This window comes from Spermophilus citellus, assembly GCF_964194105.1.
Source record: "Spermophilus citellus genome assembly, chromosome: 4".
NCBI classification, from domain to species: domain Eukaryota; kingdom Metazoa; phylum Chordata; class Mammalia; order Rodentia; family Sciuridae; genus Spermophilus; species Spermophilus citellus.
The window spans coordinates 116,600,029-116,614,594 of NC_138185.1; the positions used below are offsets into that span (position 1 = coordinate 116,600,029).

The 14,566-nt window shown below is 35.2% G+C and overlaps 1 protein-coding gene across 4 annotated transcripts in view; it reads left to right on the forward strand.

The window, feature by feature from the left end:
- The window catches only part of CSNK1G1 (casein kinase 1 gamma 1), a 158,690-nt gene that overhangs the window by 72,584 nt on the left and 71,540 nt on the right, over positions 1-14,566 (forward strand). For all 4 annotated transcript variants that reach the window (XM_081291274.1, XM_081291273.1, XM_081291272.1 and 1 more), the window contains 2 exons: positions 4,380-4,420; positions 10,438-10,507. In XM_081291274.1, the coding sequence (XP_081147400.1) occupies positions 4,380-4,420; positions 10,438-10,507 (111 nt within the window). The remainder of the gene's footprint in view (positions 1-4,379; positions 4,421-10,437; positions 10,508-14,566) is intronic.

Sequence of the window (14,566 nt, forward strand, 5' to 3'; positions counted from 1 at the left end):
ACGGAAAGCATAGTTGAAAATTAAATGCACTGTGAAAAAGTGATTGCCCTGCTGAACAGAGGAAATAAGAAAACAGTGACACATGGAATGGCAGTTACCCCAGAGACTTTATACGGAACAAACAGATCCATAAGTGCCTGGATTTTTTTTTTTAACTCTGGTATTATTTTTTCTTCAAAAGAAATCTGTGTATAATTTTTATAATGTTTGTTTTGATGTATAAAAGGCTTTCCCCAAGTGTACAAGTAAAAATAAGGATTTAAGAATGATGTATCTTATTTGTCTATAGTTATTACACAAATGCCCTGGAATACCTCCATGTACTCGTTTGTGCATACCTCAGAGTAAGAAGCTTATACTCGCCGGGCATAGTGGCACACACCTGTCATCCTAGCAACTCAGGAGACTGAGGCAAGAGGATTACAAGTTCAAGACCAGGGCAACTGGAGAGTCCCTGTCTCAAAATAAAAAATTTTTAGAAAGGGCTGAGGCCAGGCCTGGTGACAGACCTCTGTAGTCTCAGCAGGAGGATCAAAAGTTTGAGGCCATTCTCAGCAACTCAGCAAGGCCCTTAGCAACTGAGCATGATCCTGTCTCAAAATAAAAAATAAAAAGGTCCTGGAATGTGGTTCAGTGGTTAAATACCCCTGGTGGGTTCAATTCCCAGTACAAATAAATAAACAGATAAATAAATGGGCCTGGGATGTAGCGCATTGTAGGGTGTCCCTGGGTTCAAGACACAGTAAGGAGGAAAGAAAGCATCAGCGGCCTTCCGTGTTATTCACAGCTGGTCCCTAGTGGTCTTTCCTGTTCACCATTTCTTCCCACAAGTGTGTACTCTGATTATATGGATCATCTCACTGTATATGAAGTTCTGCATGTTCTATTGTGTCTCCATATCATGGTTCAAATTGGGTTTTTTTTTTTTTTTTTTTAATAGAAAATGCCTTTTATTCTCTCTTGTTTGTTCATCCTTCAGGGATCACTTGAAGTGCTGCCTACACCTACATGTGTTATCCTCCCTTATCCAAGTTCTTCTGTTGACTTTTTCATATTTCTGTTTTGATACTTATTATTTGATTTATTTGAAAAATTTTTGAGCCACCGTTGTATAAGGCTCTGTGTGAATAACTAGAGTATAGTCTATCTCTGAAGGGTGAGAACTGAGTGTTGCTCATCTTAGATGCCTGGTGTCAGCATATCTTGGGTATTAGATCAGTCATATGCTTGCCCTTCCTCTTGTCACTTATTTTTCTAGTTAATTTTTAAATACTACCTCATAAGTAGTTATGAACAATCATAGATCTGAGTATGTCACCACCCTACCCCCTAAAACCTTTCATTTTAAACTTTAAAATAGCATTTAGGGCTCTCCCAAGTGTGACCTCAGCCTTATTTTTCCATTCTCCTCTGCTCTGACCACCATTTTGCCCCTTTCCCCCTTCCTCATCCTTATGCAACTTTTGGTCCATCACCCCAGACCATCCACCACTCTCAGCAGATACCATCTCCATTCTCATTTTTGTATGTGCACTTTTCTCTCCTTGAGATACCATTTCTCATTCTTCAACTGTTAAAATCCTACTCATTCTTGAAGTAGTTGTGGGGGAGGGTGGAGAAAGGAAAGAATTTCCTTCCTGAGACTTCTTTGGCTCTCCAAACCTCTATAATTAGTAATTGCCTCTTCTTCCTGCTCACAGAGTAGAATCCAGGTTTATTCCTCCCATCAGTTCACCTTAAATGTTGTGTGTGTTGAATTGAAAATCAATTTAAAATGTGATGTGTAACCGATGTGATTCTGCAATCTGTATTTGGGGTAAAAATGGGAGTTCATAACCCACTTGATTCTAATGTATGAAATATGATATGTCAAGAGCTTTGTAATGTTGTGAACAACCAATAAAAAAAGAAAAGAAAATCAATTTAAAGCATATATACTTCAAATATTAAGAATTTTTAACACTTACAGGGATGCTGTACTCTGAATGAGTAAGGGGTCAATTTTGTGCCCATACAACTCTATTCTCCAGTAATTCTTATTGTTGAAACTAGGCTAGGGAGGGGAGAATGTCAGCAATTCATAAAGATGGCTGAACATGTTTAGAATTTAAACTTGTAAAACCCGACCTTTTTCCTTTTAGCAATGTTAAGTTATTATGATTCAGCTCTGTGGTAAAATTGATTTTAAGTCACAGTAATAGTGGTTATACAGAACCAGGAAGAACTTGCCTGAAAAATCTTTGTGCGGTATCATATGTGGTATGGAAGAAATCCTGGGCTAAATTGAACTTTTAATCTGCCTAACATTTGACTTTTACTGCCTTTTATCTTCCTATCTTAGTTATTACTGTGATTTTCACAATTTCATAAAATATATTTTTAAAATTTTGTTTGATGGGAACATGAATCAGAAATACAAAATAACTCTTAGAAGCTTCCTGTAATTAGTGTACAGAGAGGGAAAATGCCTGTTTTCTACTTGTGCCTCCTTTAAAAATGAAGTTGTTCATCTTACATTGGTTTTTAGGTGTTTAGAAATTTGTGGGTCCCCTTTGTTATGTTATTTCCAGGCAGAATTATTCCTAAGTTTGTGTATTCTTCAGCACATAGAGGTACTCAGCAACCTGATAGCAGCATTAAAAGTATAATGATATATTATAAAGGGGTTTCTGTTGTCTAGAGATTGGTAAATGCGAATGAATATTATAAGCAGCTTTTTGTTCCCAAAATGAAGTGTTGTGGTTTTCTTTATCATAAAAGTGCTACAGAACAAATCAGTTTAATACCTTAATGTACATCTTTCTATATCCTTTTCTGTGCATATCTATTCTACTATGCTTATCAAAAGTAACAATTATTGTGTATATTATTTAAAACATAGTCATACTATGCATACAAATTACTTAATCGAGGTTTTGAATGTGATGTACAGAACGTGGTCTTAAGCACTATAGAATATTGAGACAATTATTACATAAAATCCCTACCCTCAAGATGTTTATACTGTAGCTGGATAAGGTAGGGTAAAAATATAAGAAGTAGGTCAAGCACAGTAGTGCATACCTGTAATCCCAGCAACTTGTGAGGCTGAGAAAGGAGGATCACAAATTTTAGGCCAGCCTCAGCAACTAAGTGAGGACCTGTCTCAAAAAATAAAATAGGCTGGATGTAGTTTACTGATAAAGTGACCCTGGGTTCAATCTCCAGGACCAGTTAAAAAATACATATATATATATATTTCATAAATGATATATGAAAACACACATAATAATGTGTGTGTGTGTGTGTATATATATATACACACACATATATGCATATATATGTGAAGCAATAGGAAGTCAATGCAATGGCTTAACTTTATGGTATGTACTAAGTACTCGGGAAGAATGAAAGTTAAGGCTTCAAGGATAAAAAGGCAGTTGGGGGTTGTGAGAAGTATTCAGCTTGTAATATGGGCTAAGCCACAGTTGTTTCTTTTATCCCATCATTACTTCAAGTTCTTAGTATAGATGTCTAGGAGAATATTGATTGTTCTTTTGAAAGTAGTGAAGTTGAAAGGAAAAATTGTTATTTCAGGAAGAACTTCAGGATATTTAAGTGTTGTTAGGTGAAGATATGTTTCATGTATATAGTTAAAGATATAAAGCTAGAGTTCTGGTGAACAGTCAGAACAGCTTTGAAAACCATCTTCTTACAGAAAATAGATGAGTTCCCAAAGGAGGAGGGGTTGGGAAAATTGATTTTATTTTACACTATTCTTTATTGTATGTAAAGTTGCCATTAAATGCCAGGTGAAAAAAATAAATAAAAAATTCCTTTTTGCTAGTCAGTTTAAAGAATGAGGGTTTGGGGGCTGTGGCTGTGGCTTGTGGCCCAGCGGTAGAGCGCTTGCCTAGCATGTATGAGGCCCTGGGTTCGATTCTCAGCACCACATAAAGATCCAAACAAAGGTCCAACAATGACTAATAAAAATATTTTTTAAAAAAGAATGAGGGTTTGGTTTATTGTGCCAAGTGTTTAAATTTTTGTCTTTGAAATTCTGGCATTTCTTCTTGATTTGCCTCATGGGAATAGTTGGGAAATGAGAGAGATGGATGAGGAGGGAGAGGGAGAGAAAAGAGGGGGAGGTTAGTTGGTTTTCTCTTTTTCTTAAAAATAACTCTTGTGTGCAGTTTAAAATTTCCTATTCTTAAGCTGATCTTGTTCTATTCTTGCTGGATCTCATTATCTCTGTTTAGTTTTTCAGTTATAAATCATGTTCCATGTATGTGAACAGCATTGAGAATGTGACTTTTCTCATGACCCTGTGAGCTAAGATTTTTGCTTTGCATTTCCCAGAAGAAATGTCACTAAACATATACATTCTGCTTTTCCCTTAGGTAAAAATCTCTACACCAATGAATATGTAGCAATCAAACTGGTGAGTAGAATGTTTGTAGTCATTGTACTATCACTGCTAATATCCTTTTACAGGAAATAGTTGTAAGCATTCATTAAAATACTAGACCTGGGTTTTTTTGCTTCCATATGATCCCACATAGTCATCTTTCTTCAATTATAGTGTTACAGTGATGAATCACTGTATACTATATAACACTATATGTTAGATGCTGCTAACTGTGGTGCTAGCAATGATGAATCAAAATTAGTTGAAAAAATTGCTGGAAGAACTAGGCATGGTGACACATTCTTGTCATCCTAGCTCCTCAGAAGGCTGAGGCCCGAGAATTACAAGTTTGAGGGCATCCTCAGCTACTTAGGTAGACCCCGTGTCAAACTTAGAAATAGCTGGAGATGTAGCTTAGTAATAGTGTGCTCCTGGGTTTAATACCCAGTACAGAAAGAAAAAGAAAAAAAAAAAGCTGAAGAGCTAGTAATTCTGTGGACTCTGTACATTTCACAGTGGTGTCTTAAAATGATAAAGTCATTTGAAATTTTGCTTTTTTTTCTTGAGCAGGACCGATTCATTTTTTTAGTGTGAGGTGTTCATTAATATACTTAGTATAAGAAAACCAAATCTGACCATCTAATAATGTCTTTTTAAAAAGCTGTCAAGCATAAACAATATACCTTGAGGCCAAATTGGAAACAGGATTGACTCCAAAGCATTTTTCGTCATATGGAATAATTTGTATGACTAGTTTCTATGGAACTGTGTAAATGTTCATCCTCCTAGTAAAAATACTAGGAAGTTTCCCTGTTTTACCTATACATTTGGGCTTTATTAGTTGCAAGTCAGAGATTTAAAGTTTGGAGGAACTATCTTGTAATAATTTAATGCTGTTCTTTTCTAATGAATTGCAGTTATTACATTCATACCTACTGTGTGTGGTCTCTTCTTTGATTCAGCCTGTCAGTTTTTGGAGGAATCAGGATTGTTTTATGACAGTTAGGAGATTGTTCTCTACAAAGGGATGGACAGGGAGCAGAGCTTAGATTAGGCCAATTTATGGGGGACCCAGTATTTTGCATTTTGTTTGGTATTCAGAATTCTTTTTGGGGAGATGTGAGCAGAAAGAGTGGTGGTGCATGTAGCAAGCAGGTCAGATATCCTCTCCAATTGAATATTAAAAGATTTAATCATGGTTTTTTTATTTACAGGAATTTGTTCTGTAAGTGTTCCCTAGTACATCTATTTGCCTTTTCAGTTTTATTCAGAATAATCTTGGGAATAATCTTTGATTATTTGAGACTACTGACAGGAAGAAGTCCTTGAAACACTTTAAAATTTTGTTTTATTTCTTTGTATACTTGTTATTATCCCTTTAAATCAAGACTTCTTTTGAGGCTTTTTGTTAGGAATAGTTCTTTCTATCTGGATTTCTACTAGGATCATACTACTCGATCAATATAGATGAACTTATATAGCATGTTATTGACATAATTGACCATTACATTTCACTTCCCTTTCATTACTATTTTATTTTGTTTTGCATGCAAAATAATTAAAGCTAAAAATAGGTGTTGAGGGTATAGCTCAGTGGTAGAGTGCGTGCTTAGCCTGTGTGAGGCCCTGATTTCAATCCCCACAATCAAAAATAAATAAATAAATAAATAATACAAAGGAAAACCTCAACTAAAAATAAAATTTATTTCATCTAATAAGGTGTATCTCAGTACGGCATTTCTCTTTCAAATACTCTTAAATTAAGACACTTTAGAGCTTAACAGTCTTGTCTATGGGCCTCCTCTCTTGCTGTTGAGCTTGTTCTCCAAGGGAGATATGAGGATAGTAATTGAGCTTCTTTCATTATAACAGGAAATATTGCCTTAAGCATCACACTCCTACAAGGTAGCCATCTGCTCTTAGTTTAAAATTTCAGGCAGGCATGTGTGTTCTAGAATAGCCGTGATTCTGGCAAATGGCCAGCTGTCTATGGAAATGTAATCAACATCTGGCACAGAAATGTAAGGAAGCCCTGCTACTGCTGTTTCGGTTCTACTTTGGATCTTCATTGTGGGCTCTTGTTTCTTCAATTCTTAAGACTTAAAAATACCCAAATGTACAAAGTAAACAAAATGGTGTAATAAATCCCTCCTTTACCCATTACTCAGATTTCTAGGGTAAAAGGATAAAATAAAATTCTCAACATGTTGCTAATCTTGTGATCTTCTCTAAGCTATGGACTGAGTGTTTGCAAGACTCCTGGAAGCCCCACTTAGCTGAATAGGCTATAGCCATGTGATAAAGAGGTTGGGTTGAAGGGTGTCAGTTCCTCAGACTGTGATAAAAATCCCCTAAAGTCTAAACACATGTGGGGTGGATACCCACTTTCAGTCTTGAAACTCTAAAGAGTTTTGCTTCTTTTATTTACTTGAGTTACCCAAGATCAGGTTGAATATTTCCTATTAAGGTTTCCAGTATGAAGTTTGAGAATATTAGGTTTAAGAAAAAATCTGTGGTGTTAAGATGTAAATCTAATTTAGATATAAATCTCTTTAGATGTTTGTCATCATCTAAAGAGACAGACAGAACTGTCTTTTTCCTGGTATTTTATCAACCTCTAGTTCCACATTGACTTACCTTCATTCACCCTTTTTGTTTGGTTCTTTATAAGTTTATCAGTAGTGAATTTTGCCAGTGGACAGATTCTGTAACTGTCTGTTTTGATGGTGATATAGATGAACATCTGCAACCAAATGAAGAAACGCTCACCAGTGATCTCTCTTTATCTGAAGAGATAAACAAATAAGAAACTTACTACCTTATTATTAGCATTACATACTTTTCTTTTGACGATGAGAATGTTGAGAAACTTGAAGTCCACCTCCACTGATTGTTGATTTTACACTCAACAAAGAATATATGTTCTTTTCCAACCTGCCTACATTGATTTAGGTAAAACTTCCTAAAAATAGGAGGATAAACTTTATGACTTCAAGAAAACTTTTGAATTCTGTGATTGATGGATTCTGTGTTTTAAAAAAATGCAGAAAATTCAAGTGGTTTCATAAAAGAGCCTTCAAAGATTATAAAGAGTTAAAAAATAGGACCAATTAGGAAAGATTAAAGAAATTGAAATTACTTTGCTTGAAGAAAGAAAGATTAGGAAATGATTCAGTAGTTTTGTTATTTGAAGATAGCTATTATAATATTCACAGGTTATCCAGGAACTTTTTTATCTTATTATCTAGGATGTGAGAGAAATAGGTATGTTTCAGTAATGAAATTTGAATTAAATACCAAGGCCTTCCAAACCATGAAACTTGTTGAACACCAACACGAATTATCCAGAAAGGCTGTGGAAAATACTTCCTTGGAGTGTGGACAAATAGCACAAATAACCCATCAAAGGGGAAACAGTCTTTTCAACAAAAAGTGCTGGTAAAACTTGATATCCACATGCAGTAAAGTTGGATTCTTACTTTACATCATATACAAAAATTAACTGGCTGGAACAAAGATCTAAATGTAAGATCTAAAATTATAAAACTCGGTGGAAAACATAAGGAAAATACGCTGTGACATTGGATTTGGCATTGACTTCTTAGATACAACACCAAAATCATAGGCAATGAAAGAAAAAATAGATAAATTAACAAATTGAATTTAAAACTTTAACAATATTGAAAACTTCTGTACATCCAGGTACACTGTTAACTGTAAGAAGGCAACCCATCGAATGGGCAACAATATTTTGAAAGTATTAAGGGATGATATCCAGAATTTACCATTTTAACCATATTTAAGTGTACAGTTCTGTAGCATTAAGCATGTTTGCATTGTTGTACAACCATCATCACCATCTGTCTCCAGAACTTTCTTCCCCACCTGCACCTTTGTGCCCAATAAACACTACTCCATAGTCCCTCCTATTCCTAATCCTCATAATCACTGTTCTGCTTCCTATGAATTTGATATACTTCCTATACTCAATACTTCATATAAGTGGAATCATACTATGTGTGTCCTTTGCAACTGGCTTATTTAACTTAGCACAGTTTCTGCAACACTCATTCATGTTGTTATATAGCACGTGTATATATATATATATCACATTTTATCCATGCATCTGTTGATGGACTCTTGGGTTGCTCACAACTTAGATATTGTGAATAATGCTGTTAAAAATATGGGTGTGTACATATCTATTTGAGTTCCTACTTTTAATTCTTTGGAGTATATATACCCAGAAATAGAATTGCTGAATCAGTAATTCTATTTGGGGGGGGGTACTAGGGAGTGAACTCAGGGGCACTCAACCACTGAGCCACATACCCAGCCCAATTTTATATTTTATTAGAGACAGGGTCTCATTGAGTTGCTTAGTGCCTCATCATTGCTGAGGCTGGCTTTGAACTTGTGATCCTCCTCCCTCAGCCTCCCGAGCCTCTGGGATTACAGGTGTGCGCCACTGCACCCTGCTGCATCATAGTAATTCTGTGTTTAATTTTTGAAGAATCATCATACCATTTTCTATAGCAGCTACACCATTTTACATTCTCACTAACAATCTTAAGGGTTCCAATTTCTCCACAACATTTGACAATATTTTATTTTCTGTTTTTTTTTTTTTTTTATAATAGCTATCCTAACAGGTGTGTTGATGTTGAGTTTTTAAAAGAGAGATCATGTTCTTGGTGATTTTTCCAGAATACAAAAGGGACAGGGAAACCCTATCTTATAGGATGTTTGTTTGCATTATGCATTATTAGAAATTTGTCTGATATACTGTTAGTCAGAATAATTAACTATACAGTTCTTTATATTTGGTATAGAGCAAAACGTGGTTGTTTGCTTGCTTTATCTCTGAGGTTTTTCTTGTTTGTTTTTGTACTGGGGATTGAACCCAGAGGTGCTTTACCACTGAACCACATCCCCAGCCCTTATTTATTTATTTATTTATTTATTTATTTATTTTTGTGGTGCTGGGGATTAAACCCAGGGACTTATTCATGCAAGGCAAGCACTCTACCAAGTGAGCTATATCCCCAGCCCTTTTTTATTTTCTATTTTGAGACAGGGTCTTACTAAGTTGCTGAGGTTAATCTCAAACTTGAGATCTTCCTGCTTCAGCCTCCCGAGTTGCTAGGTTACAGGTATGTGCCATTGCACCCAGCTCTGGGTTATTTCCAATACTCTCATTTTTAGAAATGAGAATATTACATTATTTAAAATTATATATTTAAATTATTGTCTTTCATTCTCACAAATGTAAAATGAAATTTATGTAAGAATGTTTCTAACAACATTGTTCATAGTATTGAATGCCAAATTTAGTGTATATACACACATACACACATGGGAATACTTGAACCATGAAAAATATTATACACCCTTACTTACTGTAATGGAAAGATGTCATCATCATCACATTGTCCAGTTAGAAAGAATGTTACTGAAGAGCAGATATACTGTGATTTCCTTTATGTAAAATCCTATTTGTGAGTCTGTAGTATGTATAAATACATAGATAAAGAAATAGTTGAAAAAATATTTACCAAAATGTTAATAGTGGCTATCTTTAAAGTGGTAGGATCTCCAATTACTTTTACTTTGTTCTTGGTTTTTGTGTATTTAAATTTTTTGAAGCATGTATTATTTTTCTAATAATAATAAATATTCCACCCAAAATTCATAATAAAACTATCAGGAAATAGGTGCTGTTATTTTTTTTAAAAAAAGCTTTGTTATCTGGTTTCCTGGGAAAATACATTTCAGAAAAGTATATTATGTTGAGAGAGCTGTCCCTGAATGATGGTTCATGGATAATCTAATTTTATTTGACTATCCATGAAAGGGGTTGTATGTAATTTTGCTCATCATCTTTTAGCTGTACTTTCAAAGACAAATTGTGATAAGAAAAGGCATATATCATATGTGAATATCATCTCTAAATCATTAAGTGATCTCAGCCCTTGTTTACTCCAAAAATCTAGGAATAGAAAAATTCAATTTGTCTAAATCTGATCACAGTTTTTTTCCTTGGGTTTCAGGAACCAATAAAATCACGTGCTCCACAGCTTCATTTAGAGTACAGGTTTTATAAGCAGCTCGGCAGTGCAGGTAAGTTCAAGTTTCTTTGCTTGTTCCTTCCACGTAACTTAGTGGAAACCCTGACCTTTGTAATTTTTTTTTTTTTGGTCTGGTTTACCCTTTCTATTAGACCATATGTCCCTTGCTCACCGGATAGGTAAGTAAACAGTTAACTAAAAAGTTCCTTGCTATTTGGTTCCTGGCAGGGCAGTTAAGTTAACTGGGGATTTTCGATACCATGCCCTTGCCCATTGATCAGCCTTCAAATGTTTTTCCTTGCTTCAAATATACCTGGTGTGAGATTTTGGCTTTTTTGGTAGTTCATTCATTCTTTTCATTTCTTTATGTATTCTAAGGGAAAGGAGAAAAGCTTGATAATTTGCAAGCTATATTTTAGTGCATTGAGATACTTTCTGAAATAACATAACCCTGTTATTTTTCCATTGTTCTCATTAATTTGAGAGAGCTGTCCATATGATTGTGATAACCTGTGACCTTTGGTGATTTTTGAAAATTAAGGTTTTTTTTTTTAAGTCTTTTTTTTTAACCTACAAGCTCTAATTTCTAAAGTGTTATTGGCTTCCAGAAAAATACTTTGACTAAGCAAATGCTACCAACTCTAAATAGGCTACACCTATAGAACGTGAATTGTTCAGAACTAATTTCTTTACTTGCTATTAGTAGAAATTCCTCTACTTCATGCTTACTTCAGTGTGATAGTTTTATGTGAATGATTGAAGCATAGTTTCTATTTCAAATATCACTATTGAAAGTATTATTGCGGCTGGGGTTTTAACTCATTGGTAGAGTGCTTTCCTAGCACATGTGAGACACTGGGTTGGCTCTCAGCACCACATAAAAATAAATAAAAATAAAGGTATTGTGTTCATCTACAACTTAAAAAAAATTTTTTTAAAAGAAAGTATAATTGAAGTATTGAAGGAATTTTATTTATTTATTTGTTTATTTTTAGTTGTTGTTGATGGACCTTTATTTTATTCATTTTTATGTGGTGCTGAGAATCAAACTCGGTGCCTCACATATGTGAGGCAAGTGCTCTACCATTGAGCCACAATCCCAGCCCAGGAATTTTATTTTTATTTTCTAAAATATAAAATTATATAAGAACCTTTGGTTTTTGTTTGTTTGTTTGTTTGTTTACACCAAATAAGTTATTATTTCCTCCTATCTGTTGATTGAGCTGTCATCTTTATTGCTGTTTTTAGATTAAAGTATGGCTTTTTTTTTTTTTAAGATCCCTATAAGGTCTGATACTATTTCTCAGTCTGACAGTTCTAATAGTTATCAAAAGCTGAACCCTTGGATTTTATTCAAGTCTTGTAACCTGACCCTGGCAGTAATCAGCTATAGTCATAACCTCTGAAGGCCATGAGATATTTGTCTTTCATTAAATTTAATTTAAGTTCCTGTTCACAGTAGCCTCTTGACATATATTTGTTGATTGACCATATCTTTAAACATGTAATGTTCCTGGCATAAGATCCGAGACTGGCAAATGAGTTTAAAGGATAACTTGAGGCTTATGTTTCCTCAGAACTAAATTTTAATTGTTGTTCCCCTTATATTCTGTCTGGTATCATCATATTTTTCTGAGTTTCATAAATTTCAGAGTGATAATTACCACAGCCCACTCAAGATAATCACAGCCCACTTAAGATAACATATACATGTCTCACAAATCTAAGACACAGGTTAAAGTTATGCTTAATCCATTCCATTTTAGAAGTTTTGCTGGGCCTGGGGGAATAGACCAGGCCAGTTTACAGAATTTCCTCTATAAATCCTTCTAGATATAACCACAAGATCAGGGCAGGCTTCCCTTTTCAATGTAGAGCCAAATAGCCATGTGCCTGGAGTCCCAGTAACTCAGGAATTTGAGGTGGGAAATCACTTGAGCCCAGAAGTGTCATCTCAAAAAGCAAAAGAGGGCTTGGGGCTCAGCGGTAGAGTGCTTGCTTAGCATGTGCAAGGGCCTGAATTCAGTCCCCAGCACTGCATAAAGCTGAGGAGGTGGAGAGTTGGCCAAAAAATCTCATTAACTTGTTATGTAGGAATAGAATCTGTATTGCTGGGTTCATAATCTCTAAATATTGATCACTGCAGAGTCTTGAATTTTCAGCATTCTCTGTGCACTGAAAACAAGGAGTAGATAGACCATTGGAGGCTATTCTTCTTCTTCTTATCCTCCTCCTCCTCCTTCTTTGTGAAAGGAGTACGATTTATTTAAGAGAGGCAAAGCTCCAGCTTTAAGAGACAAAGCTCCAGCAAGGGGAGAAGACATCCAACAGGGGTTTCCCTGGAGGCTTCTCTTAAGTGAGTTTCATACAACACCTAAGTAACTGGATAATGTAGACACAGTGGGTTACTGGCCTACATTAGCTATTTCACATAGTTGACTGAATGCTTTTATGGAGTTGTATTAAGCTGAAACCTGTAAAACTTTTTTATTTAAGTTGCCATCAATCAAGGCTTTTTGTTTTTTGTAGTTATTGAATTCATTCTGAGCACTTCAAATATAATTTTATTTTATCCCATTATTACTAAATATTGGAAATATTTTTTTCAATTCTGATTGTTTTAGCCTATTGGTGATTATATATTGATCATTTTAAAATTGTAACTGCATATTTCCTCCCCCCAATAAGATTATAGTCTCCTGGATAACAAGGCTTACAGCTTCTTAACTTTTATATCTCAGAGCCCAGTCAGCAGTAAGCAGTTCAGTGGCAGTAAGAAGTTAGGAAGACTGAATAAACTTGCCGTTTTAGATTGTTACCAAATTATTAATAAAAATATTCCTTGAGGATGGCCATAAAAAATGTGGGGTGGGCACTGGGGCTATAGTTCAATGGTAGAGCATTTCCCTTGCTTGTGTGAGGCACTGGGTTTGATCCTTAGCACCACATAAAAAAATAAATGAATAAGCCCCTTCAATAAACGGTGCTAGGAAAACTGGAAATTCATATGTAGCAAAATGAAATTAAACTCTATCTCTCACCATGCACAAAACTCAAAGTAGATCAAGGACCTTGGAATTAGACCAGAAACCCTGCACCTAATAGAATAAAAAGTAGGCCCAAATCCTCATCATGTCGGATTAGGCCTGGACTTCCTTAACGAGAGTCGTAAAGCGCAAGAAATAAAATCAAGAATCGGGCTGGGGATGTGGCTCAAGCGGTAGCGCGCTCGCCTCGCATGCGTGCCGCCCGGGTTCGATCCTCAGCACCACATACCAACAAAGATGTTGTGTCCGCCGAGAACTAAAAAATAAATATTAAAAATTCTCTCTCTCTCTCTCTTTAAAATAAATAAATAAATAAATAAAATCAAGAATCAATAAATGGGATGGATTCAAACTAAAAAAGTAGCTTCTCAGTAAAAGAAATAATCAGTAAGGTGAATAGAGAGCCTACAGAATGGGAGCAAAATTTTAACACAGGCACATCAGATAGAGCACTAATCTCTAGGATATATAAAGAACCCCAAAATCTTAACACCAGAAAAACAAATAACCCAGTTAATAAATGGGCCAGGGAACTGAACAGACACTTCTCAAAAGATGATATACAATAATCAACAAATATATGAAAAAATATTCAATATCTCTAGCAATCACAGAAATGCAAATCATAACTACCCACCTGGTATGAGCCGGGCGCTGGATTTGATCCTCAGTACCACATAAAAATAAAATAAAGATGTTGTGGCACTGAAAACTAAAAAATAAATATTAAAAAAAAATACAAACAACAGTAAGTGTTGGTGAGGATGTAGGGGGAAAGGCACACTGATACACTGCTGGTGGGACTGCAAATTGGTGCAACCAGTCTGGAAAGCAATATGGAGATTCCTTGGAACACTTGGAATGGAACCACCATTTGACCCAGTTCCACTCCTTGGTTTATACCCAAAAGGCTTAAAAACAGCATTCTATAGTGATACAGCCACATCAATGTTTACAACAGCACAATTCACAGTAGCTAAATTGTGGAACCAACTAGATAGATACCCTTCAGTAAATGACTGGATAAAGAAACTGTGGTTTATATACACAATGGAATATTACTC